This window comes from Aptenodytes forsteri, unplaced genomic scaffold (genome assembly GCF_000699145.1).
Source record: "Aptenodytes forsteri isolate BGI_AS27 unplaced genomic scaffold, ASM69914v1 Scaffold245, whole genome shotgun sequence".
Taxonomy (NCBI): Eukaryota; Metazoa; Chordata; class Aves; order Sphenisciformes; family Spheniscidae; genus Aptenodytes; species Aptenodytes forsteri.
The window spans coordinates 1240997-1257026 of NW_008795686.1; the positions used below are offsets into that span (position 1 = coordinate 1240997).

General features: G+C 43.0%; 2 protein-coding genes across 3 annotated transcripts in view; one reads left to right on the forward strand and one right to left on the reverse strand.

Annotated features, from left to right (window-relative positions):
- Positions 1 to 7788, forward strand: part of PGM3 (phosphoglucomutase 3) — an 11618-nt gene extending 3830 nt beyond the window's left edge. Inside the window, exons 6-12 of one of the 2 annotated variants that reach the window (XM_009282710.2) lie at positions 1808 to 1965; positions 2993 to 3076; positions 3826 to 3924; positions 4243 to 4359; positions 5102 to 5224; positions 5987 to 6160; positions 6778 to 7787. In XM_009282710.2, the coding sequence (XP_009280985.1) occupies positions 1808 to 1965; positions 2993 to 3076; positions 3826 to 3924; positions 4243 to 4359; positions 5102 to 5224; positions 5987 to 6160; positions 6778 to 6864 (842 nt within the window). In that variant the 3' untranslated portion in view covers positions 6865 to 7787. Of the gene's footprint in view, positions 1 to 1807; positions 1966 to 2992; positions 3077 to 3825; positions 3925 to 4242; positions 4360 to 5101; positions 5225 to 5986; positions 6161 to 6777 lie in introns of both variants that reach the window. The other variant, XM_019472988.1, reaches the window with a different exon arrangement.
- Positions 7789 to 7819: 31 nt separating this feature from the next.
- The window catches only part of DOPEY1 (dopey family member 1), a 60207-nt gene continuing 51996 nt past the window's right edge, over positions 7820 to 16030 (reverse strand). The window contains exons 34-38 of the mRNA XM_009282711.1: positions 15351 to 15406; positions 14365 to 14529; positions 12725 to 12854; positions 10624 to 10683; positions 7820 to 8411 (exon numbers count right to left, since the gene is read on the reverse strand). Coding sequence (XP_009280986.1) covers positions 8106 to 8411; positions 10624 to 10683; positions 12725 to 12854; positions 14365 to 14529; positions 15351 to 15406 — 717 coding nt within the window. The 3' untranslated portion in view covers positions 7820 to 8105. The remainder of the gene's footprint in view (positions 8412 to 10623; positions 10684 to 12724; positions 12855 to 14364; positions 14530 to 15350; positions 15407 to 16030) is intronic.

Here is a 16030-nt window from a genome sequence, read left to right on the forward strand (position 1 = left end):
AGGTCCCTCTGGATGGCATCCCATCCCTCTGGCGTGTCGACCGCACCACTCAGCTTGGTGTCATCTGCAAACTTGCTGAGGGTGCACTCGATCCCACTGTCTATGTCATTGATGAAGATGTTAAACAGTACCGGTCACAATACGGACCCCTGCGGGACACCACTCATCACCAGTCTCCATCTGGACATTGAGCCATTGACCACTACCCTCTGGATGCGACCATCTAACCAATTCCTCACCCAGCGGACAGTCCACCCATCAAATCCATACCTCTCCAGCTTAGAGAGAAGGATGTTGTGGGGGATGGTGTCAGAGGCCTTACAGAGGTCCAGATGGACGACATCTGTAGCTCTCCCCTTGTCCACTGATGTAGTCACTCCATCATAGAAGGCCACTAGGTTGGTCAGGCAGGACTTGCCCTTGGTGACGCCATGCTGGCTGTCTCGAATCACCTCCCTTGTCCTCCATGTGCCTTATAAGCATAGCTTCCAGGAGGATCTGGTCCATGATCTTCCCAGGCACAGAGGTGAGATACTTTAATGTACCTTAATAAAAGAGCAGTTCATTTTTTGTGTGGCATTGCTGTGTCAGGTGGTGACTGCTTCCTAGCTGTTTCTCTATTGACATTAAGACTGGAAAGTTTTTGAGGCAGGTACTCCTTATGCATTATAGACATTGATGTATAAATTGACTATCAAGCAAATTAAATGTGAGGTATTTTATAGCCAGCAGATCCACTTGTATGTTTTTTGTACGGCTCTGAGAAATCTTGGTGATGGTTGCTTTGCAGTGGGGTTGTTTTTTCAATGGTAGGATTTATGTGCCGTCTCCTGCTGTAATTGCACTTCAGTGATGGCTTTGCTGGCGTAGGGGTGCATGCTTGTCTTGCATTAGGAAAGTGTGTCTCCTGTGTGAAAGAAAGCAAAGGGGATGTGCAGGTCTGTCAAGTGGGAATAGAATAAAATTAAACAGGCCTGAAATATTTCCTGAAGAAAATAATTTTTGATGCAAGGGAAAAATAGTTTATTCCCATGTGTCTTGGAGGGTGAAGTACGTAGTAGTTGTAGACCAAGAGTGTGCATCGGACCGGCCACGTGCCAGGAAATGCAGGTGACATGGCTCTGGAGCCTCCTCTACCCAAGTGTGGTTTGCCTCCACGCCCAGGGGTACGCGGCGTGTTGCGGTCCCGCTCAGAGGAGCGGTAAGGGAGGGCTGGGCGAGCTCCCCACGTCCAGCCAAGGTCAGCCAGCTGCCGCTCGCTGCTTCAGGCTCCTGCCTGGGCATCAGGCAGGCCCCCGAGTGTCACTCCACAAAGGCCGGCTCACTCTGCCGCGCAACAGGGGAAAGCGATTCGCCTCGGTCTGTGGGTGATGTGTGCGGCTCAGTACGCTCTGTGGTGACTGAGTGTGTGAGAGGGGGGTGGGTGTTCTTCTGCTGCAAGGTTTTTGTCCTTGTGCCATAACTGACATTCAGCGCTTATTTCCAAAATTTAGAGATGTGACTACACGCAGTGGTTCTGGGACTGATTTTCATACACTTCTGGGGAGAAGGTGTAGCATAATCAATGTTTAGAGAACCTGCATGTTTCATGTTAGTGTTTATATTTCTGATCTGCATATGCACTTTTCAGTTGCCATTCAGTACAGCTTCCCTGTTGCAAGTCTCCTGGTAAAAGCAGTGTCTGTTTCAGAGCATCAGTTTTGTGTGTGTCTGCACAGAGCTAATTTCCGCATGAGATCCACATTGGGACTAATTTAAATATTTTGCATCTTTTTCTCTCTCTAACTTGCTTTTATGTGTGCACTAGGGCTAGACATGAAGCCCAATGAGAGATGCTGCTCATTTGATGGCGATGCAGATAGAATTGTTTACTACTATAAGGACGCAACTGGCCATTTTCACCTAATCGATGGAGATAAAATAGCAACTTTAATTAGTATCTTCCTTAAAGATCTTCTTGCCAAGGTAACTTTAACATATGAAATGAATGCTGACACTTTAATTTGTAAAGTGTAAAATATTCTAAAGAAGCTGTGTTAGGTTGTACGTACGTGGTCTCTCTGCATCTACCTAAAGTGAAGCCAGTTTAAAAAGAGATCAGTTCTGTACCTCACTGGTATGGCCAAAATGTTATTTTTACAAGGGTGTGACTTCCACACTTGAAATAAAAATCTGAGCACTGATATTTTAACCTGGAACATTTTCTTAGTGGGAGAGAACTTTTCCTGTTCCAGTGTACAAAGTATTGGTATTCCATTCTCTTTGTTTTGGTATCTTTCGTTAATTTTTCATTAATTTTGGGTTCAGTCCTTCCCTCAGCATTTCTGTGAAGCTTCATGAAGGTCGGTCATTCCATCTGCATGAGAACTTGGTTGTGGCAGTCAAGGTGTTTGCATGTCGTCGTTCCAAAACCACTATCATCTGCCATATGGCATCCTCTCCCCACAGGGGATATAGAGAAAAAGCTTTTCTTTTCTAAGAAGTCCTCTTAGACTTGGTGTCTGTGACACTAAACCTAGACGAGTTATCCTGGTTTTGTTTTCTTAGAAACCAGCTCATTTCTTACACTAGCAGAGATGCTGGCCAGTGAGGAGAACTTGTGCTTGCCACCAGCCTTTGCTTGCTTTGCACTGGAAGCTTTGACTTTACCGCTTGTGTATATGGCCTGATGCAACGGCATGTGTCTGGCTAGTGAACTGAGCTTGCTGAATCTGAAAAAGGGGTTGGAAGGCCTACGCAGGTCACTGAACGGAGAGCTGCTTCAAGCCAGCCACAAAAACTGTGATATACAAAGACTTGGAACAGAATTTGTGTTGTTTTAAATATAAAAAAGAAGTTCTCTGTGAGCTGGTTCCTTCCTCCGATGCCTGGGAGTTTTAAGTGTCTGTAGGAGAACGTATGTTTAATAATTGTGATGATCCTTCTGTTGATCCTACTCCTCTGGCTATGTGCCTGTCGGACAGTAAAGCACTTTGCTTCTTGGATTGCTCAGGTGGGACAGACTTTAAAGATGGCAGTGGTACAAACAGCATATGCCAATGGGAGTTCAACACGCTACCTTGAGGAAACACTGAAGGTATTCTCCAGTTTTTTTCCTGGTAGTTTTCTGCAAATGTTATTTACTGCAAATCTGTTTACTTCTAAAATAAATGCTACTGTAACATGATCGCTAGGAAAACTTAAACTAGGCTAAAATCAATGACTCTTTCAAACTTGCAGTAGCCACTAAATTCTTGGGGGTAAAGGAGACGCAAGAGAGCAAAGCTGAAAAAGTTCTAGTCAGCTTTTACTAGTTTAAAGAAAAAGTTTGGCAAAAGTTAAACAAAATCCTTTGTTGCTTCTGGAACAAGTTGAGCAATTTATGGCTTTGCAACTAGGTGAGTCGGTAAAGGCTCCTTGATATTTTGACACTGGTTGTTTCTGTTTCTGTAACAGGCTAAATGTTGTTCACTATGGAAATGGGGCTTGCGATTGGTTGGCAAAAATTGAGCTAAGGTATTATTTCAGTTTGGATAGAAATCTGGTATGTTCCCTGAAACCATAAAATGAATTGGGATTTTCTTGGTTTGGGTGTTTTGTTTTGGTTTCATTTTTTTTTAAATCAGCCTTTATTTCCACGGGGAGAAATGAAATCTTCTTTTTAATCCGACCTCCAGAAATAGTGGGTAATTTTAGCTCTGGGGAGTCAGCAGCTGTGAAACACAGGTTAGTTTGTAACGGTCTACCCGGGTTGGTGCTCAGTTCCTGGCGCTTCACCTGCAGTTCCCATCTATTGAAGAGAGTCTATAACACTGTTTACATTCTCTGCATATCCTTGGGCTGCAGGTACCTGTGCACTGTGTCAAAACAGGAGTGAAACACTTGCATCACAAGGCCCAGGAGTTTGACGTTGGTGTTTATTTTGAGGCAAACGGACACGGTACAGTAAGTACGAGCATGTAATGCATAAGATCAGCCACTATGTACAAAATTTTAGTTGGATTAGCTGGAGAAGGAGGTCTTTTCACTCTCTGCTTACACTTCTAAACAAGACTTTTCTCGCCTTGTTTGAGAACAGACTCGTTTCCCCCTTCTGCCTTTATCATAGCATTGCCACCACCTCCTCTGTGTTTTATGTGGGGATGGGAATTCACGGTAGCAAACGTTAATGATGCCTATTTGGGCTTAAATGGTAGAAGCTTTTTCCTCATTGCTGCACGTGATGTGGGCTGATCTTGACAAGCTCTCATCTTTTTATTCTAGGTATTATTTAGTAAAGCTGCTGAAACTAAAATAAGGCAACTGGCAAAAGAGGAGAAAGATGACAAAAAAAGAGAAGCAGCGAAGGTGCTTGAAAACATGATTGACCTGATTAATCAGGTAAAAACCGAGAGAAACAAATCACTGTGGTGACAGTCATGGGGCTAACCCCATTTGTGAGTACCTGTCAGGCTCCTGCCAGGGACTGCTGGAGCAGGAAGTAGGGTGCCATGATAGAAGGGGCCAAGAAGAAAAGGGCAAGAACAGTCGTCTTCAGCAAGATGTAATACTTTCTCACGAGTGGACGCAGAATGCTTTTATCTCGAGCAGTCTTCTGGGTTCAGGACCAAAAGAGGGAATGGGATGGCACGGGAACCTAGCGATAGGATGTGACTTGTTCATGATTCAATAGCAAGTAATCTTTCATCCCATGTTTTTCACCGTCGATTGAGGTACGGGAGGATGGGGGTGTTCCAGGGCCCGTGTTCACACAGCCCTGGGACTCCCTGTCCTAGCACAGACATCTTTCATCTGGGGTAGTGCCAAATCATACTTCGCAGGCCAGCTTTAAGCATCCTGAGCCCAGAACAAAGGTGAGGTGCCAGTCCTCCTTAGGAGAGGTGAGGACTAGCACTTGCCCTTGGCAGAGCTGTACAAGTGCGCTGCTGTTCTCCTTACCGCGGGGTCGGCATGGTAAGGAGGAAAAGGTAAAACAACCGACCCCAACTACCCAGACTGAGGCGAGTCAGCCTGGCTGCGTTTTCACTCTCTTCAGGTGGCAGCTTACTGATCAAATCATGCCTTCATTTCTTCACTGTTGACTTCTCCAGTATTTCTTCCCTCCCCACGCCCCTGTTAACAGACAGTTGGTGATGCCATCTCAGACATGTTGGTTATTGAAGCAATCCTGGCTTTGAAAGGTCTGACTGTGCAACAGTGGGACGCCGTCTACACCGACCTGCCGAATCGGCTGCTCAAAGTTCAGGTGAGTTACACGCCACGCTGGCTCAGGTTACAGCAGGCTCTTGGGGTTCTGCTGTGAGCAGCTCTTGCCTGCGTATATTTAGATAAGCTTTATTTTAAGCTGAAACAGCCCACTGAAGGGCAGAAGTAGCCCAAACAAGCCATGAAACGACCCAGAGGAGGTACCAGAATTCCACTTGGACTAATATAAAAATATGACTTACACAAATGATGAAGTAATAGCCAACTATGTTAAATGGAAAAACCTGACCAAAACTGATCAAATTTTAACTCAGAAATTCTTTCTTTGCTTTCAAATTAGAAAAATACTGGATTTTTTTCTTGCTGTGCCACTTTTTGTATAACTTGAATATGCAACTTCTTTATCTTCTCCAATATTCAGACAAAGAGCTTGAGCAGACCAGGCTCCCATGTGGTAGCACTCTAGTAGGCACAGCAAGGGAGCTCTGGGCTGTGAATTAGCCAGAGGAGAGAGTTTAAGTTTTCTGATCCACTGGGGGAAGCTGCGGCTCCAGTTCAGAGGCTGACCAAGGAGGCATATGGTCGGGATGACCCTTTTTCCGAACCAATTGGTTAATCCATGCTGAGCAGTAGCAGGGATCCCAAAGTGTTTGAGTTAAGCAGGGAACTCCCAGATTGAGCTCTTCTTCAGGCAGCGCAACGCATCAAAACCTGAAGTTCTGTCTCACCCGTGACCTTTTTCATTCTGCTCTCATCATACAGCTCCGGCACGCAAATAAATAGTCTGTTTCTGATGCTGCAGGTTGCGGACAGGCGAGTTATTGACACAACGGATGCAGAAAGGCGTGCAGTTACACCTCCGGGACTACAAGAGAAAATTGATGCGCTTGTAAAGAAGTACAAATTGTCACGAGCGTTTGTCCGTCCATCGGGAACAGAAGATGTAGTTAGGATATACGCTGAAGCAGACACACAGGTGAGAGCTTAAACAACTTGTACGTAAGGTGGATTTGTTTATGTTAAACAATCTTCTGCTTAGCGTGGGGTGATGGAAGGATACTCGTCATTTAATCACACTTAACGGGTGCTAAATTTGGAAAAAAACTAGTGATCACAGAAAGTCTCTTTGGATTTCTATTTACTTAGAAAAATGATGTTTAATGTTCTCCACATTTATCTTCTACTTTTAAAGTTAAATGTTTATAAAGGCAGATTTGACACTAGATGATTTTGAAAAGAAAATCAGCTTTCTGACAACTCAGGGTTAAGAATAAAGTTACCAAAGCAGCCACTAACTGCATGATTTCATAAGAGGCAAAATAAAAAAAAATAAACTTTGGCTGCTGTTAAGAATTATTCCACATGTGAACTTAAAGTTGACAGGAAAAGCAGTGGTCCTGCTCTTCCCCCTTCGCCTGCTCCTGCCCGCTTCTTCCTGCCAGCGTGACCACGGTGGCAGAAGATACCTCAGGATGACAGAGCAATATAGGGAACACAGCACGTTTGCAGGAAAATGCTTGCCTTAATATCACATATTTGCTCTAACCTTCTCATGCCGACACCAGCGTAACGAACTTTTAAAACATTCCACAGGAGAACGCGGATGCCCTCGCCCATGAAGTAAGCCTGGCTGTTTACCACCTCGCTGGTGGAAAGGGAGCACCACCCCAGCCTATATAACGAGTGATACAACTGCAGTTCAAGTTCATAACTTGACTTATTTTTTAGTATTACTTTCTTCACTGTCTCCAACCCTTCCTGAGAGTAGCAAGGATTAATCAGAACTGAGCGGAATATTATTCTGCTTATTCTTTACCTCTGTTAGCAACTTACCTCTTAATGAGATGCTCTTGCTGCTGAATGTTTTCCCCACCCCCCTGAGTTTGTCTAACTTCTGAAGCTGAAGTGACTTACTTAGAGGTGACTCACTTCTTGACAGTCAGTGGCCTCGTCATGCCCAGAAGGAATTCTGCTCCCCACCCAGCTTATTTCATAGGGCATCGTCACGTTGTGCCTGACGTCCAACTCCCACACCCTCAGCGCACTTGCGGTAGCTGCGTTTTTGACTCGAGCTCTGTTGTGACTGTGCTCGCAGTAGCTGCAGCACAGCACACTGCTGCAGAAACATCATCTCCCACCTTCCCATGGCAACTGAATCATCTGTGGGCAAACACTATAAGGCAGAGGCTGGCACTGGTCTTGAGATTCAGTTCACCTCAGTTCAAGGAGGAAACAATATAATGAAAGAGCATTTGCAAGTAATGACATATAATTGCAGTATGATCTTCATTAGATACTTTTATGAAATTAAAGTGTTGCTTAGAAAGCAATTTGCAGTAATAGTGTTTATAATCGCTTTTAAGAGGGAAGGGACAGAGACAAGTTTGTCTTCTGCAGCCCATACTACTCCCCAGCAGTGTGAAGGGGCAGGGGCCAACAGGATGTAGTGTTTTAAATACATAAGTATCCCTCCCTCCACATATTTCGGTTCAGGGTAGCTACCTCTGACAAACGTATTTTTCATTGTAGTCCTGTATTAATTCCTGGCATGATGGCACTTTCTGGATTGCTAAATAAGCACAAGTTCCAAAAAAAAAAAAAAATCAAGACAAAAATAAACTGGAAACAAATTGAAAAAAATGTGCACCTTGTATTTTTTGGGATTTTTTAAAGACAGAACTCAAGACAACAAAACATGTACTGTCAATAGTAGGCACCATAATCGATATGAGCCACCAATATTTAAACTTGATTCAGGCCACATCCAGAACTTTTCTCTTATTTACAAATATTTAACTTAAATACAACATTAAGTATTTCATTACATACAAAGTAAGAAAAGAATACTATACAACTGGGAAAGATACAGTATTTCATTTAAATAGTTACACTACATATAAGCTGAGTAGTACCAGTTTGGTTCATGTTTTTATGACGCCTTCAAGAAAATCCTTCTCAACCATTTCTTCTATCTTTTGTCTTGCTTTGCTGGAGAAGGTCTTGAGGTTCTCCATTTTTATGTCCTTACTCGGAAAACAGTTGGGGTAAAGGACAGGGCTCCCTGAGTGTCCAACGCATCTGCTTGTGACTTTGCTGTTAAAAACTTGGCTGAGTACATTGAAGAAAGGCAAAAGCTGCTCAATGCTGCGAACAGTGTAGATGGTTAAAAGCAAGTGACCTGGTTCCCAACTTAGTGTTTTCCCTGAGCTGTCCTCCTCTGGGTTTTTCTGTAAATAGAGATAAATGGGAAATAATACAAAACAGAAAAAGCACAGATAAAAATAAAACTAACGCCCAATAAAGTATTTTTCCATATTCCAGAAATACTTGTCCTGTCACCGAAATACACATATGCCGGAGTGCAGCTTTCGAAGCCGACCTCCTGCTCCTCCCCTCATCACGCTTTGCAGCGACGGTGGCTGGGAGCGTAAGGGCTGGCAGCCGGTCGGCTGACACTAACGGGAAAGCTGCGGTGGCCGTTCGAGTCCACCGCACCTCAGCCCAGGGCTGCCCAAAGCAAGGCAGACGCCCTGCCCTGGCACCCGCCCTGCTGCCCAGCAGAGCTGCTCCTGGTGCAGCATCCCGCTGGCTAACATAAACAGCCCAAGCTGGTGACAGCCAGTCATGCGGCTGCTTGGGCAAGTTGTGTGCTACTTCAGCTGCTTTCCAAAGCAGGCTGGTCTCTGATAGCACTCGCGCTTCACCCTACTGCCAGCATTAGTGACAATAAACCCCAGAGGAAGTTGAAATAGAAATGAAGCATTCTCACTTTGAAGCTAGAGTTCAGAGTTTTCATGAAGAGCAAAAGCAGTGCTGTTTTTAGTATCAGAAATAACACACGTGGAGGCTCTTAGCAAACACTTGAAGTTTCCTCAAAGGAAAACGGTTCAGTTACTCATTGCGTGTTCTCAGAAGACCTCGGTTACGCACCTTCCATTTCATGGGGGGACTTTCAAGGGAGACAATTTCAGGAACCCCACCAGCGAAGGCAGCAGTCACACACCAGATGCTCGCAGGCAGTGTCAGTACACTGCTGTAACCCTGTTTAGGGCTGCCTTAAGTACCTGCGTACTAAAATACCTGAGCACCAACATCCAGCTGCTTATATGGTACTCCTCACTCATTTCCTTTTTTCCTTTGAGTCAAAAAACATACTTAAATCTAGACAATAAGGTACTATTCACCACTAGAAACACCTTGTTTGGACTGTTACTGACAAACCAGTATGGGAGAGCTTCTACCGCGAAGCAGAGTTCCAGCAATACTGGTTTTTAGTCTGTGAGGAAGGAGAAAAGAAGCACAAAGGCCACATCAAGGAGAGCCAGCTCCTGATCCACCTCTGACCAGCGCCTCCCTCCCGCTGCCCTGGCAATGCCTCTGCCGAGGCAGGGGTCCGAGACCCCTGCAGGCTGCACAGCTCCTGAAGAGCAGGCTTTGTAACGAAAGGAGAATGAAGGGGGAAGAACAGCAGTGGGAGCAGAGCGTAAGGTAAGGATTACTGATTGCACAGCCTTTGAGCAAACAGATTTTCAAGAGATGACACTTGAGCAAACACCGTTTTTGCCCTTTAAATGAAGCAACTGTCTTGCAATTCAGGAGCCTACATGACATCCATTTCACAAAACCCCATTAGATTAAAATTAAATATGAACGTATTTAGTATTTTAATCTGGTGGTTTGGCTCCCTGTCACAGGGGATTACTATTCTAGCTCTACAAGTCTCAAGAAAAGAAAGGCTTGTAATGAACTAGGACAAAGGGAAGACTGAATTCTAACACAGAAAGAGTTGTCGATGCCTTCTACTTTTAAGGAAGTTACTAGTTTTTAAAGTTTCTCCTTTAAAAACTTCACATTGGATTTGCAGAACAGAGGCTTTTCAGTACTGGTTCTCTACTGTGCTTACCATTACCCAGCGGTGTGCACGGACTACCTCCAGCACGCAGCAAGTGTCGGTGTTACACAGCAGCCAACCAAACGGGGTGCATGTGCAAGTACTAATTCTCTCTCTGAGCGATGAAATACAATCCGTCCAAAGCCATTTCCTCACGGAAGTATCTGCTAAGCAACCACCACTAATTCCTCAGATACTTAAAACAACAGTTAATTTGACAGAGACCGATTAGGGATTGTGTGTTTGGCAAAAATTATTTTATTATTTAATTTTATAATGATTTGCGATCATAATTCTTCTTACAACTAACATTAACTTTTTGTAATGTATTTCATGTAGGAAACCACCTTAAAAATAATTTTTTAAGTTATCTATAAAAATAAGGGCCCTCACAATTCTTTCACTTCAAAAATCTCTCAACTTTGTCCTCTAACAAGACTGACCTCTCTCAGTTCTTACTGAAAGCTAAATACTGCCCAGGGCCTTGAGGTGATGGTATTATTATGGCGAGCTTGTTTCACAACTCAAGCATCAAAGGCCACCCTCACCTGATGCTTGGCCATCTCCATTCCCTCCAAAACCACCGTCTTAAAGTCCTCCTGTTTGTCCTGTGGAAGGAAAGAGGAGAACTTTGAGACTGCATTTCATATACCAAAATAATACTTTGCCGTGAAGGCCATACGGTTGCCTGGTTGCGTGCTGTGCTTCAGCTAGAAAAATCACCCGCCCCAAAGAGTCCATGGTCCAGAAACGGCAGACTCTGGAGCTAGCATGGCCAAGACACTATTAGACAATACCAGCACTGCCAGTTTGTTCCTCTGTTTATTGCCAGTAGTGCCAAAGGAGGTTTTCAAGCACATTTCCTTCAGACAACAGAGCCTGAACAACACCATACTACATGAATCCGAGCATTAACCAGAGTGCCCGGAAGGAAAATTAAGATCCACTGGAACATTTTGCTCAGAAACAGTTATTTTCTGGGAAAAACCCGCAGTTATATGCAACGGTATTCTCCTCTGCACAAAGAAGAAATGGCCTGGAAGTCAATATTTGTTACCTCGTGTTTAGCTCATCGTCATACCCCTAGCTGTGGTTCACAGTGTGCAACTGCTGCCGTGACTAGGGGGTTCCAGAAATTCCAGAAGTTTTTATATTCTTGAAGCATACTGTGGAAGTCCTGACTTCAGGCATCTATCTCAACATACAGTACTTACCAGCACGTGTATTTTATACATCATATGTAACTTACAGTTCATGCAGAGAGATTATTTGGAGTGTGACAACTTTCTAACAGGTATAGCACACTGCAATGAACATCAGGGTTAGAGGCTACGCCTGATTAGCAGTCAGTTAAAACTGATTATTCCTTTAGATGTGCGAGAAGAGAAATTTAGTCTCATCTTCATGGTTCAAAAACAATAAAGTGAAGAATGCAGCTGTGCTTCAGATACTTGTTTTATCCCCTACAGTTGTGAGCCTTGCTTGAATAGTTCAATGTATGTTATGTATGTCAGCAGTAGTTTCTTTACTCAGTGAAAACATTCATTAGAGATTGTAAATGCAGTAGCTACAACAAGCTGCCAGCGTTACAGCCCTGACAATGCCATCTATTTGGAGGGAAACCCAAGAATGAAACTTCAAAGTTTTCTCCCATATGGCTTTGAGCTTCCTCCCTGTTTCCCTGGCCCACCCACCAACCTTTCCCAGTGCAGTGCCTGCCCAGGGGGGACTCTGTCCTCACAGCAGGAGCAGCCAAGCATCTGGCAGCAATGTTCTTACTTTGCGGCAGCAGAAGGGAACTCCCCGGGACAGGGCTTGGGCAGCTTCCATCAGCGGATCGGGCCTCCACCCCACCCAAACCAGGGTTTTGATATACCTCATGCACCAACATAATGACAACCCTAATTCTGCTCCCACTCTACAAACTGTGCAGCCAAGATTTCCCCAGAGCTGTTTCTACTGCTCTCTGCCTTCTTCCATTCATCGTAACTGCTTCAGGGAAGAAACCCAGCCCTCCCTGGCTCTGCACAGTCTCAAAACTCTTGGTTCTGTCATTTTTAGGAATGCAACAGTTTTCTAAATATTTAAATGTGATTATTAGTAACAAAAATGCTTCCCTGCTTCAAAAGGCAGTTAGTTATACTAGTATCTACATATATGACTGGCTATCTGAAAGTGATTTTATGTTAAAATATATTAGACCCTGAAGCATATTTTACTTCTTACTCAAATAATACAAATAATACTTTTAATTGGAAACTCGAAAGTCACTGACCATAGTCTTTTTTTGACCATGGCAGGTTTGAGGTTTTTGTTGTTTGTTTGGTGTGGTTTGGTTTTTTGTTTTGTTTTGGTTTTTTTTGTTTTATATACCTACATGTGGTTTTTGCCTGATGCTGACTTGAGATTACTGTAGTGGGAAATCTCCCACACCAGATAAACTTTCCATTTTTCATTGTTAAAAAAATAATAAAAAAAAAAACCCTAAACCAAAACAGTGCCATAAGTTACTGTACATGACAAAATAAACTTCCCATTTTTCATTGTTAAAAAAATAAAAATAAAAAAACCCCTAAACCGAAACAGTGCCATAAGTTACTGTACATGACAGTTTTCAGTGAAAAGCAGAACTGGAAGAAAGCGACATACCTTTGCTTTTTTCCGCAGCAGTTTTGCTAGACGCACCACATACGGTTTGAATTCCCTCTGATGTGTCCCCTGTCTTCGTACTTCCAAGCCCGAATCATCTGATGCTTCTGGAATAAAAGCCCAACGATACCTGTCATGAGATAACACAAGCAGACGTTATCCTTACTGAACACGCAGACTTTTCTGCGAGATCTAAAAATATGAGTGGATGAGGAAATCTAGTTAAGTATCAAAGAAAGAGGTGGGGGGAACCAAAACCAACCCCCACAAAACACATCAGTCTTTGACAAGAAAGAACAGGAAAGGCACATTCTGAAAAGCAGGAGGTAACACGGCCGAGAACGTAGCATTGTCTTTTTCTTTTAGAGTTTCTTAAAGTATTTAAGGATGCCAAGAGCAAGATAAGGCAGAGAAGCTAAAACCAGTAGTATTCACATCTTCACTGTGTGCAAAAGAACTGAAAGCAATTCTGAATTATAAAATACATAAGTTACTTAAAACATTTTGCTGCACATTTGCAATGCTTACTGTAACACACAAAATGTTCTCAATATACCATATTGAGAACAAACTCATTTATTTTACCTATTCATAGGCCAATGAGACCAAGCGGACCATTCCCTCCCCCCGACCTTGCTGCACTGCAAGGACTGGCTACTTGCATTATAAACTATAAAGAAAATCAAAGTTTCTGTCCTTAAAACTTCAATCCAAGCCTCCACGAGAGCACCATAAAAGACAGTGTGATTCAGCGTGACTATTGTCTTTCCAGAAATGCACAGTAATGACCTAAATAAAACTAGGTTGGCTAATAATGGGGATTGGGACAGCTTGGAGAGCTGAACAAGAATTATGAGCCAAATCCCCAGAAAATAAAATAAATGAAGGATCCTTCAAGATTAGCTTCAGATTTAGAAATACTACAGGGCACAAACTGACACGGTGTGTGCAAGTCCTTCCACCCTCCAGCCCACACGGGTGTCTTTTAAATCACAGGATAATTAGAGGTGACCAGGGCAGCAGCTCTCACACAGTCACTACTGCGCAGTGTAAAGGAAGAGACGAGATACTTTCTTTTGTCCTTGGTGGCCTCTCATTTCTAGGGTCTTCAGCAAATGCCAGTTGTTTTGCATTCATTTTTTTCCAACAGAACAGGATTGCAGGGGTCACTACTGACCGAGAAAAACCTATGGGGTGCCCTTCACATGCAGGTCTGTTGCAACATCTTCCAGACAGATCACGCAGGAGTAATTTAAGTGAGTCATGCTGAGATGACATACAGTCGTCTGATCTCATGCATTATTCACTAAGACATGTGGGTGTATTTTGAGTTCTTAGACATTACTGCAACTAAATACTTTAAAAATAAAATACTTGAATAAATCACTATTACTGATTAGCTCACAAGTGTGGAGAATCTCTTCCACAGGCTAAGTCAAACCAGCTTGAACTCATTTGGTGAGTAGGATCATTTGCTCTGGGGGCCACTCTGACCCTGGGAGGGAATGAACTGTGGGCTACCCTGGGTGAAGGCCAGAAAAGGAAAGGAAAAAGGAAAACAAAGATTTTTATACACTAGAATTTTACCAAGAGGCATGGACAAACATCCAAAAACTTAAAAGACAGTGTTTTCTACTCACATCTGAAACTGAGGCAGGTTTTCAGACGGTAAAGCTAGGGCCAAGTCCAGAAATTTGCAAGCGGACAAGTACAGGTTCAACCATCTCTGGCTGTTGTAGGATGTGGAGAAACCATTGCCGCCTGTGTACGTCGTCTCCAGACCAGCAACAGATGGGCCAGAAGTTCTAAAATAAGTTATAGCAGGCAGGTGAGTCATAACAGCCTTCTGCCACTATGGGAACATCATCTTTCTTACCTGCCTTTACAAACACACAACTCTTTATTTACCAACTTAATCCTCAATCCATAAATTAAACCAGAACATTGCAAGTCTGCGCTACAGGTGGAGTTTTGTATGGTTTTTAAAATTGCCAGTCATGTCAATATTACTTTATTTTAGGGAAAAAATTCTTCAAAAGAACAAAGAGAATCTAGAAAAAAAGTGAAGAACAAGACTTGGGCAAATAACTCCTCCTGTTCTTTTGAGAAATCTGCCTCTACCACCAGCATTGACTGAAATTGGATCATACTGTGCAGAAGGTAGATGGGGTAGAAATGGACAATGGAACAAGAAAAATTATCTACCTCATCTTTCTGTCTTTCTAACACTAGAAGAAACCACATTTTTATTTAGACAAAAAAAAAAGTGCATCAGTCTTATTCTAAATCAGTGTATGATACAGAAAAGCTATAAAGTCATGCTACGCATATCTTAATTGCAGAATCAGTGTCATTTTAGCCAGGAACACACTGTAAGAACTAAGATACTTGTATTGCATAATTTACCTTAGTGGTTTATGAGAAAATCTGACAGTGGGATTTTTTTTTGTTTTGTCCTGAACAATATGTCCCCGGTACTGCAGTCAGACTGAACTACCCTTTACTTGTCCTTCTCATTTCAGCTTGAAAATTCTAAGACAAATTATTCTAGAGAATGACTCAACTGCCCATCAGCATGCCAGGAGACTGTTATCAAGTTAAACAAGTGGGAATTTCGTAAATTTACCTGGAAATGTCTTCATCAGCAGTGAGCTCCTGTTCCATCAGTAAAAACACTTGTACCTGAAGATCAAATGCTACATTTTAATACCATTTTTTATGGACTGTGACTCAGGAAAATGCTGTAGGGAGGCCTGAGTAATAAGCCTTAGAGGAACTGTTTGGAGCTTTATTTCCACTCCTGGATGATGAAATAACCCCCTGAACTACAAGTGGACACTGGCACCCTAAAGCTCTTTCATCCCTTACATATAGCCTGAGTAGCACAAGGGCCATAAGAAACTGGCTCTATTATGGCCAGGAAAGCTCTCTGGGGCTAATCCCCTCCACTACTTAGAAAGAGAGCAAGACCTAAAGGAAATGAGAATAAAGAATCATGTAATGGAGCAGTCAAGCTTAGGTGTGAATTCTCAGAAGTAACACAGTCCTGTCAACTGAAAGTAGTTCCAGGACTGTGGTAACTTGTGTAAAGGCCAGGAATCAAAGGGCCACACTGAGCAGAATGGGTTTCCTAATATTTATACTATTGACAGGCTCACAATTAAATGCATCTATTGGTAAAACAATGCACTTGATCTTTAAAATACTTTATATACCTTTTCTCCTTCTATTGCCTAGATCTGTAGTTAACTAAGGGCTAAGTTAGGCACTACAGATACCCCCCCCAAAAAAAAAAAAAAAAAAAAA